This window comes from Apaloderma vittatum, unplaced genomic scaffold, assembly GCF_000703405.1.
Source record: "Apaloderma vittatum isolate BGI_N311 unplaced genomic scaffold, ASM70340v1 scaffold831, whole genome shotgun sequence".
In the NCBI taxonomy this organism is placed as follows: Eukaryota; Metazoa; Chordata; class Aves; order Trogoniformes; family Trogonidae; genus Apaloderma; species Apaloderma vittatum.
Genome location: NW_009697185.1, coordinates 41,766 through 59,632, shown reverse-complemented (window position 1 = coordinate 59,632; position 17,867 = coordinate 41,766). Strand labels below are relative to the sequence as shown.

The following is a 17,867-nucleotide window of genomic DNA, read 5'->3' as shown; positions in this document are numbered from 1 at the left end:
GAAGGCAAGAGTCTTTCTGCAGGCAGCTGAGAGAAACAAATACGTCTTAGTGTACTCACGTGAGCTAAGTGGGATGAGTTATTCTCTAGGGAAAAAAAAAAAAGGCTGTGGGGCGTTTAGTGGGTCTTTTTACATTGTTTTGTTTGTGATTTTTAACATAGTCTCCCTTGGCCACACCTGGGCATGTGAGGTATAGGTCTCTACTTCTGAGTCTGACATTCAAGGCTCCCTTTACAGTCTACGACACAATCTCATGTTAAGTAGCTGTCAATCTTTTTAATCTGGAGAAGAGGGGTCTTATCTCCATTGACTTTATTGACCGTGTCTCCACTTAATATAACGGGAGTCTTAATAAGGAGCTTGGATTGGAGGTCAGTGCTTCCAGTTTGGGTATATAAAGCTTGTTGAGGTGGATTTCTGGCAGCTCACTTTGCTGATAAATTTGAACAAAGATATCTACTGTGCAAGCATTGCAAATTAGTGTTAAAGGGATGCCACGTATGTCTGTGCCTCCTGTACTGAACCAGCATCTGCCTAGTTCATCCCTCTTTCTCTGAAAGGAATACTTGATATCTGATGGGACAAATTGGCATCTAACTTTAGGTACTTCCCTTAACAAAATATAGCTCCTTGGCCTTATGAGCAGTTTATAACTCCTTAGTTAGTCAACTAAGAGGAAAAAAATAAAACAGGGTAAAAAAAAAAAGAGGAAAAGGCATAACTTTATTGGGTTGAATTACCCAATTACTCATTGGAGAAATGCTGTGTGTTTTTGAGCAGACAGGATGAAGAAGGAAATAAATTCCCTGCAAACACCTTTCCTGTGGCTCTCTACGGTCCCTTTCTCCTCTAAACATCCATAGCTCTTTGGATAGAGAGAGGAGACAGTGCCAAGAGGTGTTTGCCTCACCCATATGTGTTAGTGAAGAGCTTCTTCGCTGGGTCAAGTCTTGGGTTCTGTATTAAAAAGCTCATCCCCCCACACACAAAGGAGAACTGAGGAAAAATACATCATATAATGCAACATGTTGTGCACTACCTCATGAACATGTGCTCTATGACTTGGAGCAGATCATTGCTGGGGCCGTAGGTCCTGATGTGCAAAAAAGAGTAAGTAAAAAACCAAGAACATTTTGAGTAATAAGTAGTTATTTCGTAAGGCTTGAGGTGGAATCTAGTCTTCAAATGAATAGCAGAAAGCTGTCATCTTTCCACTGAGAGGATCCTACCACAGTGTGGTTTTGGAGGGTGGGTTTGAGGTCTACTTCAGGGAGTGAATCATGATCTTAATTTAGTAAGTATGTCTTGCCTTTCTCCTTTATTACTGAAGGAGAGCATAATGTCCAGACTTTAGTCCTTTAAGACTAGACTGAATAGTTTGGAAAATTACCAAGAGGCAAACAATTCACCAACTGACCAAAGCCCCACACAGCAGTTTTCAAGAGTAGACTAACAAGTTTGATCCTGTGTTTGGGTGCAAGTTTGCAACAGAAATGGAATTTTATGGCACAAACAATGAGGCTTTGGAGTTTATGGCTTGGGAAGGGTGTTGCTATATACACAGAGAATAAAAAAAGAATATAAACAGGGCAAGTAAAATAACATGAGGTATATAGTCTATAAAAATCACATGAGAAAATGAGGGAGCTAAATTAAGTAGTCTAGAAGAAAGTATCAATAGCAACATGATTACAGTCTATAAATACTTTCAAGGTGAGAATACAAATGAAGACCAGGTGAATTATTCACCAAGTTAAATGACAGAAGTCGGAATGGCCTGATGTTAGGAAAGAAACATGTAGGTTATGTGCTAAAGCAAATAAAGAACAGTTGTGTGGATGGTTAATGCTCCATCAGTTTAGGAAGTCGATAGAACAGTTAAAATATAAGTAAAATAAAAAATAATAATAGTCCAATAAAAATGTGTGGTAGAAATTATCTGAATATTTATCTGTGGCCTCTCCTGCCTCTGAGACAGTTGAGACATTGCCCTGACGTTAACTAGAAAAATGAGCAGACTTTGGCCAATTTTGTTACATGTCACGTTTCGGAGGTGCTGAGCTGCAAACCTTTCAACATTTTTTATCTTAATCCTTCCTCGGAATGTTTTATTTTGCAAACATTTTAGGTAGCTTTTCAATCCTCATGAAAGCCTTCATCAAACCTGTATGGTAATCGTGCGGTCCGGGACTGAACGCTTGAGCTAAAGAAAGGTTGTGTCTTTGTCAACATATGGTTAGCTCGGTCAGTTGAGCGTGACGCTAACAACGCCAAGGTCGCGAGTTCGATTCCCATTCGGTCCCCATGTGTTTCCTGATCTAGTCGAGGGGAGGCATCCCGGGCGACAGGGAGGCTGGATTAAAAATAATCTCTAAGGTCCCTTCCAGCCTAGGCCATTCTATGATTCTATGTCACAGAGACAGCATGGAGCACATGAGGGTAATAAAGTTTTCCTTGCATTACCTTCCTTTGCTGGCACTTCCTACTTCTTGTCACTCTTTTGGGCAGTTAAATTCACTTCATCTTGCTCTATAAAGAACCCGTACAGGATAAATTAGCAAATCGCCAAATTCTTCCTCTTCCATTCTTCCCATTCAGAAATATGATTTTGTTCTTTTTAGTGTTTTGGGTTTTTTTACGTTTCCCATTTCACTTGGCAGGCATTTTTGTCACAAATGTGCAAGTGATTAAATTTACCTAATATCTGTAGTTTCTCTTTCTTGAGACATTTCTCTAGATCTGTAATAACTATATTGCTAATCTTGAGGAAGAATAAAATTTTCTTGCTTCTGTTCTTGTGTTTTGCTTTGACCTAGTAAGTTTTTGACTTAAAATTCAAGTCGTTCTTCATTTTTCTCAAGGTGGAAGCTCACATCCCCCAAATAAAGTTGACTAGTTAAATATTTCCAGTAAAACTGTGTCCTCCGATTGGTGGCATTCCTTGCTGTCACAGCACATAGAAATCAGGGCAAGCAGTTAATTCCCTTCAACTGAACTTTTTTTTTTCCTTTTAAGGTCATTTACAGTTTCAGAGATTAGACTATATTAGACAGGGACTACTGCTGCTTAGGAGAAAGAAACAGACTCATCCCCTCCTGCATGGACAGGTAGGAGTAAAGGACACTGGGAAAGTCTCCGTTGATGTTTCTGGACTTTAGAGGGAGCACTCTTAGAGGGACAGCAGCCATTTCATCTATTTAGTTAAAAATGTGATCTGTTTCACTGGATACATCTCTTTAGGAAGAAATGCTACAGACCTTTTGATTGCGAAAATCCCTGTCTAACTAGGATCTGCTGTCATTTTATATTTAAGAATGCAACACTGGAATCAAATGCTAATTTCCAAGTATCTTCCTTTCTTTCCAGTATTCCCAATGCTTATGTCCAATGAGCTGGAATATGCTGTGTTTGGAGGGAAAGCAAAGAAAAAGGAAAAAAAAGCTCGTTAGGAAGCAGGAGGAGATGATAAAAGTAAACTGACTTCTGAGACCTCCAATATAAGAAAGACATGGACCTCTTGGAGTGAGTCCAGGGGAATCCACAAAGATAATCAGGGATCTAGAGCATCTCTGCTTTGAGGACAGGCTGAGAGAGTTGAGGTTGTTCAGTCTTGGAGAAGAGAAGGCTCCAGGGAGAACTTATAGCAGCCTGCCAGTACTTAAAGGGGGCTACAGGAAAGACGAGGAAGGACTCTTGATCAAGGAGTGTACTGATATGACAAGGGGTAATGGCTTTATACTGAAAGAGGTTGGATTTAGATTAGATGTAAGGAAGAAATTCTTCACTGTGAGGGTGGTGAAACACTGGAACAGGTTGCTCAGTGAAGCTGTGGAAGCCTCCTCCTTGGAAGTGTTCAAGGCCAGGTTGGACGGGGCTTTGAGCAACCTGGTCTAATGGAAGTTGCCCCTGCCCATGCCAGGGAGGTTGGAAACAGATGATTTTTAAGACCCCTTCTAACCCAAATCATTCTGTGATATGATACAATTCTAAGAACGTGTTGGTTTTGTTGTACACTTTCAGCACACCCCTTGTTAGCTGGGACAGATTTGTCACTTAGAAGAGACCAAGGAACTTGTTCCTTAAGCAGTTCTTGATCACAGCTCACAGAAATAGCAAGTAACTGGAACAAAGCTTCTTGGTCTCGCTAAACACCTATTATTTTTTTTTTTTTTTTCTAAATTTAAGGAGAAGCCCATAAATACTGTACTTTTCTGGCCTTGGTTATTTTCTTGACCCAAGAGGAACACCAGAACCTCTATAATAAGCATGGGCAGATGTGCTCTTCCAGATCTCACTGAGTCAGCTGAAGACACAACGCACTCCAACTGTTGGGATTGCCATCATGGCTTTCCTAACAAAATGGGCTTTGTAATTGCTCTGAAGTCCACCTCTAGCAAAACTAGTGGCGAAATGTCCATCCATCTGTTTCTAAGATCACCTCCATGTATAACTAACGCGGAATAAAGGACTTTCACAAAAATTATGTGCCAGGATCACTTGTTTGGATTTATCCTTTGTTAAATAATTCAGAAAGGGACCCCAGAAAAAGACACCAGAAAAGATTTTGGGAGGTAAGCCAACATATTTATCTAGCCTTTCATAACATTTACTTCCTCCATCATCTTCATGGTGTTTTCCTTTCCTAAATCTCATTTTATTTGAGAAGCTTATGACACCTTCAGTTCTGGTCAGTTTTGGTCTGGTTTAATCAGATCTCCTAGAGATACAAATTTTGCATCAAATCTGTTGAAAAGAGAAGCCAGAGCGAACCCTTTCCATGCTGTCTGGACATTGTGAATGGATTCACCAGAGTCTGGCCACAGATCGTGTCACTGATCCATGGCAGCCTGTTGTATAACTGTGCTGCTAGATAGTCCTAAGTTAAATTTTCAATATTTTAATTTCAATTCAACTGGTGTCTCTTGTTTCACTGCAGATGTCTGTCATTTTGTATCTCTTTAACAGTTTTATTACCTTTGTTTGTAGTTTAATTAAAACCAAAAATGTCCTGAAGAAAAACAATTAAATGCTTGTGTATATTATTAGTGTAATACCTAACCAGCAGCTGCCTGCAATCAGATTTAGATCAAAAGGCTTCGTTGTAGCAAATTTGCAGGTAAATGAAAAAAAAAAAAGGTTTCTATGGCATTGAGGAAGCGTGAACCCTTGATCCCTCTTCTCCCATCACTGTTGTCACAATGTCATAGGGGTTGGAAAGGACCTTTAAAGTCATCTAGTCCAACCTCTCTTCAGTGAGCTGGCACATCTTCAGCTAGACCAGGTCCAACCTGACCTTGAAGGTTTCCAGGGATGAGGCATCTACCACCTCTCTGGGCAATCTGTTCCAGTCTCTCACCATCCTCACTGTAAAAAAAATTCTTCCTTAGATCGAGTCTGAATCTCCCCTCTCTTAGTTTAAAACCATTACCCCTTGTCCTGTCACTAGAGGCCCCGCTAAACAACTGTCCCATGTGAAAGGTCTGTCAAAGACACTTTCTTGCTGATCTTCCCAACTTATAGAAGGCTGCTGAGAAAAGCCTGTACGTGAAATAAGTTATGTTTTCCTGCAGAGGCATTGCTGTTGTCCCAGCACAGAGCTAATAATTTCTGGGCTGCAGCACCTTGCTGCTTTCTCAGGACAACGTTGTCGTTATTCCAGATGCGATTCTTCTGTGGATGGTCCCAGAAGTTGTGGGGGAGTGAATGCAGTGTTGTCCCCTTCTGCCACTCAAAGTTCAGACCCTATTTTCTTCTTCTCTCCCCCAAAAGTGGAACCCGCTCTGACAAAGAGGCAGGAGCCTTCCCTTGTCTCTGCATCCCCATCCTCATCAGGTGACTGCCTACCCAGACAAGGCTCACTGAAGCTCCTCCAGATGGGTGGTGAAAAGCTGCTTCTGATTTTTGTCCTAATTTGGGGTCACAGGCTTTTCTGTGACAACAGACAGCGCAGGACCTGTAAAATGGGCAGATATTTTGTAGAGTTGTCAATAAATGAGTGTTCCTTGATTATATACTATGAACATCTGCTTGGATACTGAACAGTCCACTGGAAACCTGCGAAAGGCCAGTAACGAAAAGAGATGCCAAAGAGGTTTTCACAGAATCATAGGATCATTAAGGTTGGGAAAGACCTCTAAGATCATCTAGTCCAACCATGAACCCAACACTACCATGACCACTAAGCTATATCCTGAAGTGCCATGTCTACACATTTTTTGAACACCTCCAGGGATGGTGACACCACCACTTCCCTGGGAAACCTGTTCCAATGCCTCACCACTCCTTCAGTAAAGAAACTTTTCCTAATATCCAATCTAAACCTCCTCTGGTGCAACTTGAGGTCAACTGTATTTCTGAATAAAAAGCAAAATGCAAAATACAAAACCAGTCAATGTCTTGAAAGGAAAAGACGTACTTTTCATTTGCAGCATCTTCCTACTTTCCCACTGCTCCGTACTACAGTGTCACTATGCCCATCCTATGGATTGTCTCTGCTGCAGGAAATCAAGCTGAATTTGGCTCTTGCCTCTGCGTGAACACAGGAAGACGACTTGTCACTTCTTTTTGCACTAGACAAGTGTTAACCAAGAGAGCCAGTGACTGATTCTCCTTCTTGTTTGCCTTTCTATCAAGAACCTGCTCACCAGCTGTGTGGCATGTACATTGGGAGGCAGAGACAACCCAACCAGTCCTTTCTAGGCAATCTTGCTGTGCCTGTGAGCTCTTGTGACTGTGCTCCATTTACACAAACGCTGGGTGCTTCAGATGTTCAGCAAGCGAGCAGATTAATTTTCGGCTTAGCATCAGGATCCAGGGACAACGTAGAGTACAGCTCTCAGACAGCACTGCCAGCCAAAACACGGTGCCAGCAGCAGAGTTGTGCAAAGACGGCGAGTTACGAGAATAAATTCCGACAGCTAGGAAAGGGCAGGAGCAGTTTTAGGAATGTGATGCGCTGCTGTAAAAAAATACGGCGAATGCTCTCCTTCATGACAATCTTAGAGGAATGTTTATCCCCTTGCTTTGCATGTGTAGAGATGCCATCTGAAGCTAGTGATAGCACAGGCAGTTGGCTTTGAGGAGGATGGGCGTAGACATGTGTAATCAGACATTTTCGTCATTTGACGAAATGGGTTTGAAAAGAAAAGGAAGATAGATTACTGAGAGGGGAAATTTATACCTCTCTTCACTGTTGCTGTTTCACTTCACTCACATTGCCACAGGACCCTGTACATGCGTGGTAGATAAAGTTGGCAAATCAAGGGGGAAGAAAAAGGAGAAATAGGAACACAGCACACTGCCCCTTTCTTCCCTCATGGGACATCTACAAGAATTACACTGGGTGAAAATACGTGACAAAATGTAGCCCTCATGACAGAGTGAAAAACTAGAAGCTGATGATCTCCATGAGCAAAATATCAGTGTCAGCCCCACCATCTAAGCCTGGTAGGAAGGGCATTCCTCCTAAATTTGGTCTTCACCTTGGGGTGAGAATGTGCTGTGCTTCTTAAAAGTGCATTGGTTATCAGAGAGCTAAACCTCAGGCCCCTGGCTTATTTTCTTTTTCTTCATCTACCACAGATGTGTCATTTATTCTCTCACCCTGAGTACAGTAAGATCGACTCTGAACTAGAGCAGCCCTGGGTGATGAGGTCAGGATTGCTCAGAATGAATTTGGTGAAGTAATAAAGTCTTGAAGGAAAAATAAAGAAGAAGGAAACGGTAGGAGGTATGAACTAGGTACTCCGTTACTAGTCTCTTCTAGTTCCAGGAGACTAAATGGATTTTCTTAGTCCTCATGACTGCAGAGACTTGAACGATTAAATTTATAAATGCTGAGAAGCAAACTAGCAAAATAGTTTCCGCTACTACATTTTCCTTAAAATTGGTAATTTCTTGCAGATTCCGTAGCAGGAAGCTGTTAGAAATGGTGATTTTCTTGCTCAATTTCAGGTTCACATCATTCAAAAGTAAACAACTTGAGCAAGAGTGAGGCCAGAAACACGAGAGATTCTAGTTAATTTAAATAAAAATGCGTTTCAACCCTTCCCTTTATGCTAATTTCCCCATACTGGTTTTTCTCATGCTACGTTGGTGCAGAGTAATCAAATTTACATAACTCGAAGAAAACGCTGAACGCATTTTTGTTTGCCCACGTTAGTGATGCATGGAGGAAAGATGGAATATATCCCACTTAAAAGTTGTCCTTGTTACAGTAGTTTTAAATGTGCCCATGTCTGAGTGGGAGGGAGGAGCAAGAAATAGCTAATTTGTGATTGCTGTGAGGTGCCAGAGCTCAGCTTGCTGTTCACTGCTGCGATCCTCTGTGTGAAAGCTAATGCAAACTTGTAATATTGCTATTCCACTCCTCTAAAAGATTTAGAAGTCCCAGGCGGCTTGTTTTGTGCCTGCCCGAGGCCTTTCTACCTGTAATTGCTTTGGGCTTTTGCTTGGTGAGATACAGCTCTAAACCTCATTGAGACAGCAAAGTTAGTTGTTTTGGAAGGGTGGTTTGAGAAAGATCATCTAATCCGATTTATCTGCCTCCTTAACCTCTACATTGTAGATTGACAGGCCAAACTGGCTGCTCCGTGCCATTTTTGTCCCAGACAGCTTGCAGTGCCAACGTGCTATTAAAAAATGTTTCGGGCACAGGCAGGCAGCATCCCTACAGCTGTATTCTGCACAGTGGCATTCCACGTAAAGTATTTTATTGATCTTTAATGCAGGCACTCCAGTCTCATTATTCTACACGCAATAAAATGTGAATCTCTAAGCCTGGATGCTAGTGAGGATAGGATTTCCTCATAAAGTGTAGCCTGGCTGTTTATATGTCTATACATACTATAAAGCAAGAGATAAACATCCCTGCATTTGCATTTTGTTTGAAAGCCGTAGCCGAAATGTTATCCAGGGAGACGCGATGGTTTGCAGGAGGTGTGGGAGGTGTGTTGATTACTGCCTGAGCTAGAGGTGCAGAAGTCTTCTGGAGACTGGAGAAGACAGAGCAACCTTCCTTGGTTTACTGCCGGAGTCCTGTAAGGCCTCTAAAATACTCTATTTTTACTGTTGCAGGAGATTTCCTGGGAACAGCCTGCAGTACGTAGTACAAAATTATCTTATGTGAGGGAGACTTTTGCCTGTGCTCATATATTCATGGAGGTGATGATGAATTTGTGAACTGTAGGAAGGTAGTTGAGTCGCCATCCCTGGATGTGTTCAAGTGTCATTTAGATGGGGTGTTGGGTATTATGGTTTAGGGGTGAACTTGTAGTGTAGGGTCAATGGTTGGACTTGACGATCCCAAGGGTCTTTTCCAACCTGAATTGTTCTGTGATTCTATGATTCTATGATTCTATGATTCTATGATTCTATGATTCTATGATTCTGTGTGCTGTGCTTATCAAAGGCAGCCTTAAGTGTCTCACAATCACGTGATGATGAGGGAAGCTCCAACTGCTTGAAATGCTTGATCACGTTTTTTTTAGTGCAGTCAGGAGACCTACCTTTGCCAATTGGACAGTACCAACATCTCTGTCACATCCATCCTACCCATGTTTTCATAGTCAGGAATTAAGCACTCCTGTCCAGGACACAGGTTGCGGTTGAAATTGGGGTGAATGGAGATGGTGTAGAAATGGGTTCGTGTTAGAATCATAGAATCATAGAATTGTCAGGGTTGGAAGGGACGTTAAAGCTCACCTGGTTCCAACCCCTCTGCCATGGGCAGGGACATCCCCCACTAGATCAGGCTGCTCAGAGCCCCATCCAGCCTGGCCTTAAAAACTTCCAGGGATGGGGCGTCCACCCCCTCTCTGGGCAACCTGTGCCAGGGTCTCACCACCCTCATGGGGAAGAACTTCTTCCTAACATCCAATCTGAACCGATCCATCTCCAGTTTCAATTCATTCCCTCCAGTCCTATCACTACCCAACATCCTAAAAAGCCCCTCAGAAGCTTTCTTGTAGCCCCCTTGAGATACTGGAAGCCACAATAAGGTCTCCTCGGAGCCTTCTTTTCTGCAGACTGAACAGCCCCATCTCTCTCAGTCTGTCTTCATAGCAGAGGTGCTCCAGCCATCTGAGCATCCTTGTGGCCCTTCTCTGTGCTTCAGCACATCCAGATCTTTCTTGTGCTGTGGCTCCAGAACTGGACGCAGCACTCCAGGTGAGGTCTCTCCAGAGTGGAGTAGAGGGGGAGAATCACCTCCCTCGACCTGCTGGCCACGCACCTCTTGATGCAGCCCAGGACACGATTGGCTTTCAAGTGCCACTGACGGCTCATGCTGAGCTTCTCATCCACCGGTACACCTAAGTCCTTTTCTTCAGGGCTACTCTCAAGCCAGTCACTGCCCAGCCTGTATTGGTGCTTGGGATTGCCCCAACCCAGATGGAAGGAGTTTGCACTTGGTCTTGTTGAACTTCATGAGGTTGTCTCATTTCAGGCAGTGAGTTCAACCAAATCTCCTTTCCAGTTGTGTTCACACCAAAATTGCTGGCACAACTGTGTGTGAAAGTCTTCCTCAGCCCTTCATCCTCCTACGCCTGTAGCGTGTCATTCATCTGGTGAGCTCCAACAAATCTTAAATCTTTACGGCAACTTGAACGGGTGTTTTTGGAGAGACTGTGAGAGGCCAGTCTTAGAGCATCTGTAATGAGCAATGAAGATGAACCGTGAAGGCTGGTTGATGTTATATTAGGTGGAGTTCACATTCAATTTCTGCTTTTGGGTGGAATAAAGACGATATGTGAACTAGGAGAGAGGTCATTTCAGTCCCTTGCTTGATGATTTTATGTGACATAGGTTGCAAAACTTGTGATATTACTATGTACAAGGAGAAGTGCCTGCTAATGCTTCTCTTCTGTCCCTTCTAATATAGAAATGTGGAATGAGGCAGGGACAGGGCTGGGAGGGGGTCGTCTTTGGAGGGGTCTCAGACATGCAACTGCTGATGCAAAGATTTTACTGCTGGTAAAGCACAGACACTAGCAAAAATTGTCACCATCCTGATAAAACATTTTTTAAACCTTTTTTTTTCCCCTTTTTTCTATCAGCAGCTGCTTATAACATCTCCCCATTGGTAGAATAAATCTGATAAAAAATGTAGTTGTAAGCAGCAAAGATTTTATCCTAGTGGAAAGATTTTATCCAACAGAAAAAATGTTGTGCCTGGGTATAATTTTTCAGATATGATGAATAACAGCGTAGTATGACCCTCAGTCCTAAGAATTTAATTTTAGAAGAAAGACTGAGCATATCAGATATACTCAACTTTTTCTCTCCTACCATTTTTTTTACAGGCAGAGTTTGGTTTATAGATATATCTTGACAAAAATCTGCCACGGGCAAATTTCAACAAAAGAACAACTTCAAACACATCCAATTAACAATTTATGAAAGGAAATCCAACAGAAAATTACACAGAGATTCACAGGGCATAAAATTTGGCACTAAATCAAATTTAATGCAGAAACGCCGGTATAGGGAGTTATGGCCCCTTCCAGTCTGTTGTCAAAGGAACTTTATCTGTGGAGACTGAGTGAGTGCTCTCCATCTTATCTTTTCTTGCTATAAGTGAAATATTATGTCTGACATGGCAATGAGCACAACTCAAAAGGGAGTAAAGACTGCTGACAAACCAAACTATATGCAGTTTTCCATCAGAGGTATTAAAAAGTCATTAGGTTTCTTCACACTTTCAAACCTAGGATTTTTTCACTTCCTCACAGGAATGAGGGGCTCTGTACCATCAACAAACATGAAATCACTTTTAATTCATTAGCACAGCCAGCCACCACACATACCCCAGTAGCAGGTCGTGGTGCTGTATTTAATGTTACTGTCGAGCTGGTTTTATGTCTGGAAGGAAATCTCAGCCGCTCGCTGCCTCCCATTGTTTCCTGATTTACTCACTCATTCAGCAGCCTTGTTTGGGTGTTCTTGAAAGATGTAAAGGATACAAACTCATGTAATTGCCTTCAGCAGCTCTGAAATTAACTTAAGCCACCGCTTTGTTTAGAGAAAAACATCTGTGTCTAGACCATTATCTATTTAAACACATGAATAGCCGGCTTTTCTAAGAGATGACTGAGCAGCATCACTTGTGTTGCACTATCTGGATTATTTACAGATACCAGGACCAACAAGTGGGGATGACTAATAGAGTTGACACAGGCCAGGCTCAAGCATATTTGTGATCCAGCTGTTCTACTACACGGACTAATATAGTTAGAAGAGCTGGTTTTTTTCCGACTCTCTTCTTAATATGCTGCTCCCACATCAGAATAGGAAATGTGAGCACTTGTTAATTTGTTTTTTTCCACTGAAATGCATATCTGCATAGGAAAATGTGGCTTTTGGTGTCTATTCCTGTTCATTTAGGTCCATGATAGTGTCCATTTGTTACCATAGCACAAGAATTTCATTAGATCATTTTTTTCCTGCATCTTCAGAGGGCAGACACTTGGGTTCTTCCAGCCTACTTGGCATTGTGTGGTATAACTGCTTCTGCATGTCCCAGTTAACCCACTGGTGAAGATGAGAGCACACCTCTGTCACTATGAGTGAAACATTAGAATATCCCAAGGGTTTTTTTCTTGAGTCCATAAATATATGCTTTTTGGCACTGAAACACTCTACTAGATAAGTTGGTGTCCAAGGCACATAATAATTAGTCAATAAAACACCCCCAGAGTATCTTAATCCTATTAAAATGTGTCTTCTAAAGTGTAAATGAATTTTTAACCTAATTTAAATGATGATTTTCTTCCCCTAAAATACCCTTTCTCTGGAGATGACTGATCCCAGGCAAGCAGCAGGTGAAACAAAGTGAGACATTAATGTCAAAAGTTTTAATCTTCTGTTTGTATTTTTGAAAGATATGTGAGTGTTTGTTTCTGATTTTTCTGTATGCTTCTAATTCTTCCATCACTCCACTTCCTTCATCACATTGTGTAATTTTCCTTGTCTGCTCCTAGATGATGGTGATCATACTAATTAATTAATTTTGTAAGGCAAAGTCTAGGTTTAGGCAACTACAAAATTTCATTAGTTTCTAAATGCAGAAATCATACTTTTCAAAGTAATAAAGAAGAGTTAAAGAGTTACATGAATGTTCCCAGATGCCTAATATTCTTTATATTCTAGACAGCTAGAGTGTCAAAATGTGCAAGAATTCAATATTACTTCCCAGTCCTTCCAGTTCTCCAGTCCTTCTGTGCCCTTCCAGCCCAATGGCCTTGCTTCCTGTTCAGGTTATTTAGTATTTTTGAAACCTTAGCCACAGGAAGACAGCAAAGACTTTTATTTCTCAGGCACAACTCATTGAAAAGCCCCAGTGTTTGTGTTTCAAATAAGCCCAGATTCAGAGACCTGAACATCCTCCTGAATTCTTATACTTGTTTTCTCCTGTAGTTTTCTGAGACCTCAGGGGCATTCAGGTCACAAATGTGCTGTAGGGACTGCCGTCTCTTCCTTCAACTTCAGAGCATTGGAAGCACTTGGATTGCTTTTTTTTATTGTAACTGTTTATTGGGAGTCAAAGCTCAACTCAAGGCTGGTTGAAAGGACCATGTGCCTTGTTTGAAGTTAAAAACTCATGCAGTTGTAGGATTGGAGTCTTCAGCAATGCCTGTTAGTGTATAACTTGAACTCAGCCTCCTGATTCTCCAAATGAACCTTTTGTCAGTTCATGATTTGTCGCTGGCCTAGACTGAGCCTAACATCTGTGGTGAAATGCTGACACAGATTGCCCTGAGCGGTGGTAGAAGCACCATTCCTGGAAGCCTTCAAGGTCAGGTTGGACAGGGCTCTGGGAAAGCTGATCTAGCTGAAGATATCCCTGATCACTGCAGGGGGAAGGACTAGATGACCTTTAAAGGTCTCTTCCACCTCAAACCATTCTATGATCTTATGGTCTCCATAGGCACAGAAACTAAAGGCTGGAAGGAGAAGACCTTGTTAAAAGTTTGTCCTTACCTGCAGTGCATATGCAGCTAGATCATGAATAAGCTCTTAAAATCTGAATCATGAAAAAGCTCTTTAAATCTGGATCTGAACAGAAGAACAGCTCCCAAAGGGAGTATGGACACTGAGCTACCCAGAAAATAGTATCTGATGTGCCAGCAAAATCAAGTCAGCTCTATAGAGCAAACACAGTTTGCTCAAGCTGATGTTTATGCAGTAACATTACTGTCACGATTTTCCCCTGTTTTAGCTGTATTTAGTTTATATCCTAAATAGAGGAGATAGGGTCTGTTGTTATCATAGAATCATAGAACAATTCAGGTTGGAAAAGACCCTTGGGATCATCGAGTCCAACCATTAACCCTACACTACACATTCACCCCTAAACCATATCACCCAACACCACATCTAAACCACACTTGAACACATCCAGGGATGGCAACTCAACCACCTCCCTAGGCAGTCTGTTCCAGTGTCTGACCACTCTTTCGTTGAAGAATTTTTTCCTAAAGTCCAGCCTAAACTTGCCCTGTTGCAACTTGAAACCATTCCCCCTGGTTCTGTCCCTAATTACCTGTGAGAAGAGACCAGCACCAACCTCTCTACAATGTCCTTTCAAGTAATTGTAGAGCATGATGAGATCCCCCCTCAGCCTCCTCTTCATCAAAGTTATGCTGAATGTTGGATCATAAAGTCTTCTAGACAAATGCATAGGCTTTACGTCTGCCTGAGAAGGTATCTAATTCCAGAAGAATTTGCAGGGAATTCAGCAAAGTCAATGTGTTATTTTTCAGGTGCACATAAATGTTGTGTTCTGTCAGAACTGTTGGAAAATGGAAGTGCGGTGGTGGGGCTCAAATGTAGCTCAGGAGATCTGGCTTCAGGTCCTAACATTTCCTTCAAGACTTGATACACTTCCTTTCATGCAACTTACTCTTCACCTCTTCACCACTGTTCCTGCAACCTATAGCATGAAAATTGTCTCTTCCCTTAAGAAGGCTCTGAAAAACTGGACAATGTTTACACTTCCTTTGCTTTCTTTCCATTCTCCCATCTCACCAGAGCCCTAGGGCCCCCTTCTCTGACCTCCCTGATGACGGGAAGATCTTTAATGGAGGAGATGGCGTGTGGCAGAACCAGAACCAGGATCAAGCCTTGCTCTCGGAAATCACAGAAGAGGACCTGGAGGCCATCCGCCAGCGGGAAGAGGCCATTCAGCAGATTGAGGTCAGTGGCCTTCTCCTATCCTGGGCTCGTGAGCTGGAAGCCCAGGTTTCTCGTGCTGCAGGTTGCTTGACATGATGAGAGAAATGCTGATTTACATTGCTGTATCACTAAAACTGGGAGAGATTATCAAGCGTTTCTAAAAATGGCAATTGGTGGCAGAAGGAAGAAGTAGAAATCTGTATGATCTGTGATGAAATGACAAGAGTTAATCAACGTTCATGGGCTGATGTGTTTGGGTTTGTTTCCATGAGTCTTTCGTAACAGAGTCTGTAGTAAGCTAGTTTAACTGAGCTTGGTTCTGCAGCAAAACAATTTCCCTGGTGCATGCAAACTTGAAACTGGAGTTTGTCACAGGCAGAAAATATTCAGCTTTACCATTAGAGAGAATAATGGGTAGACAAAAGGAAATAACTTGTTAACTTTTTAAAATAATTAATTAATTTTGCTTCATCAAAGTATTTGGATGTTCTTAATGTGGTTAAAAGAACACATACTATTTTTATTCCTGTTTCTTAGAAGTGCTATAAATAAAATATGGGGAAAAAAAAGAACAAAAGAGAGGTCTAAATAAGCTAAACATCCCACATTTTTCTTTTTATACCTCTCTTTTTATGCTTTTGGGAAACTCTCATTTACTCAAATTTAAGCATTAAATGAGTAAAACCAGAACATTTTAAATCTTCCTAATTTGTATGCTTTTACAGGACTAAACTGAAGATGAACCAAAATTAAAAAAAAAAAAGGGCTTCAGAATAATCAGAACATTTAATTAAGGGCTATACTTTGTCCTTTAATTGGATTGAGCTAATTTTATCAGAATAGATTTTGGTTGTGGCATAGCAGGAATTGTGAATTGAGTTAACAGTGCAAGAAGGGGACAACCATTCATGCTGTCGACCGGTGATTTGAGGTTTTGACCTCTGTTTGCACACAGCCATGGCTACATCTGATTCAGTGCTGTAAGTGAGAAATTTTGGCAGTTTTACAGGAGTGAGTCGAGGTCAGTGTGTGTCTAATTTCTGTCATGGTGTCGCCGAATAGAAATGCTTAGGCTTTGTGGACTCGCCTGCATAGCTAAGGATGAAGAATATTCTCACACTGAGGGTCCTTGGGTGTGAATTGTCCTTTTGTACGTGGGGAATATCTTTGCAGCCACCAAGACAAATGTTGTTGCAAGGAAATGCATCTTTTGGGATGTTTCTGCACTTTGATGTTCAAGAAGTAGCAAAGGTGGTTTTGAAATAGTGTTGTGGACACAAAGGATGCTGTTGTGATTCTTGTGTTTGGAATATAGTCGCTACGTTTTTCATTCCATCTTTATGTCGCCACTTGTCCTCCTCATTAGGCAGTGGAGAATGACAAGCCCTAAGCCAACCTCAAACTCATCAACTTTGGAAATGTCTCCTTAGAGAGATCCTTATTTTGATGGTTAAATCCCATTTCTGTGCCTCAATCTGCTGTCTCTGCATTGAGACTCACTGCACTGCGTGGCCGTGGTGAGGCTCTTCAGACAAATTAAGTGAATCCAATCCCAGCCCTACATAACTTCTAAATAAATGCAACACTCTTGTATTGCACAGGTTGTGTATCTATTGATTTGATCGATCCTGCATACCTTTCTGCCTAATATGAATTTACATCTGAACAATTTATTCAACTTATGCAGTTAGTAACTTATCCAACTTAAGCTGTGACCGTTGCTCAACATTCTGCTTCCTAAGAATGTGTACGCTTTCTTTTTACCTGTTTTTTTTTCCCCATCTCCTCTATCTATTTTGGTTTTGCTATCTGAGAATTACATTCCTTCTGGAGGGAGGAGTGCGTTCCACAAGCATTATTTCAAATGTAGCTTTAGAATTGCTCCTCAAGAGGAGAACATTTAGGACCACTAGTCTGTTATTTAACATCTCATTTGAAAGAAATATAATGAAAGGGATTTTGGATAGTGTCGTACCTCTCCCCAGCTGTATTTGAATAAGCAGGTGGTGCTTTTAAATAATTTTCACTAGGTTTCGTTTTTCTGTTTGTTGTCCCACATGAACATATTTCTTGTGAAAGGACTCACTGTTTGCATTAAAACTTCCCCGATTTCGTTAGAAGTTGTGGGTATAAAGAGAAAGGACTCACTAAGCTCGTAGTCACCTCTTTTTCCCAATATGTTTTCAAACCCAATAAGTAACTGAGAAGGTTAAAAGGAAACATTATTCCTATCTGTCAAACACAACTAATAAATGAAAATTATTGCCAAATTGATGTATAGCATTTGTTCTCCTTTGCTCTTTGGGGACCAGAATGAAGAATAGAGCTGCGCAAGATATATCTTATGCAAGTAGATTAGTCTTGCTGGGATTTTTATGTTTCTGCATATCTAGCGCCAGAAACACGTAGATTTTAAGCAGCACAGAAGAGGTCACAGAATATTACTAGAACATCTTATTTCCTGGGCCAAGCTGATTAGCACACAACTTTGGAGAAGCTTATGGTGCTGGTACTAGTAATGGGCGGGCTTTTTTTTTTTTTTTGAGAGACACTGAATTTGTCCTTTTTGCAAGAACAGATATAAACCCTTTTTCATTGCTAAAGAAATGAGGAAATAAATTCGCTTCCTGTCTTTGTGTCCTGAAAAACAGATATAAAAATTATACCCATAATAGACATTTTCTTAATGTTCCAAT

At 41.3% G+C, this 17,867-nt stretch overlaps 1 protein-coding gene across 1 annotated transcript in view; it reads left to right on the top strand.

Annotated features, from left to right (window-relative positions):
* The window catches only part of TSNARE1 (t-SNARE domain containing 1), a gene marked incomplete at both ends in the record, with an annotated part of 77,133 nt that overhangs the window by 22,287 nt on the left and 36,979 nt on the right, over positions 1–17,867 (top strand). The window contains one exon of the mRNA XM_009877387.1: positions 15,028–15,192. Coding sequence (XP_009875689.1) covers positions 15,028–15,192 — 165 coding nt within the window. The remainder of the gene's footprint in view (positions 1–15,027; positions 15,193–17,867) is intronic.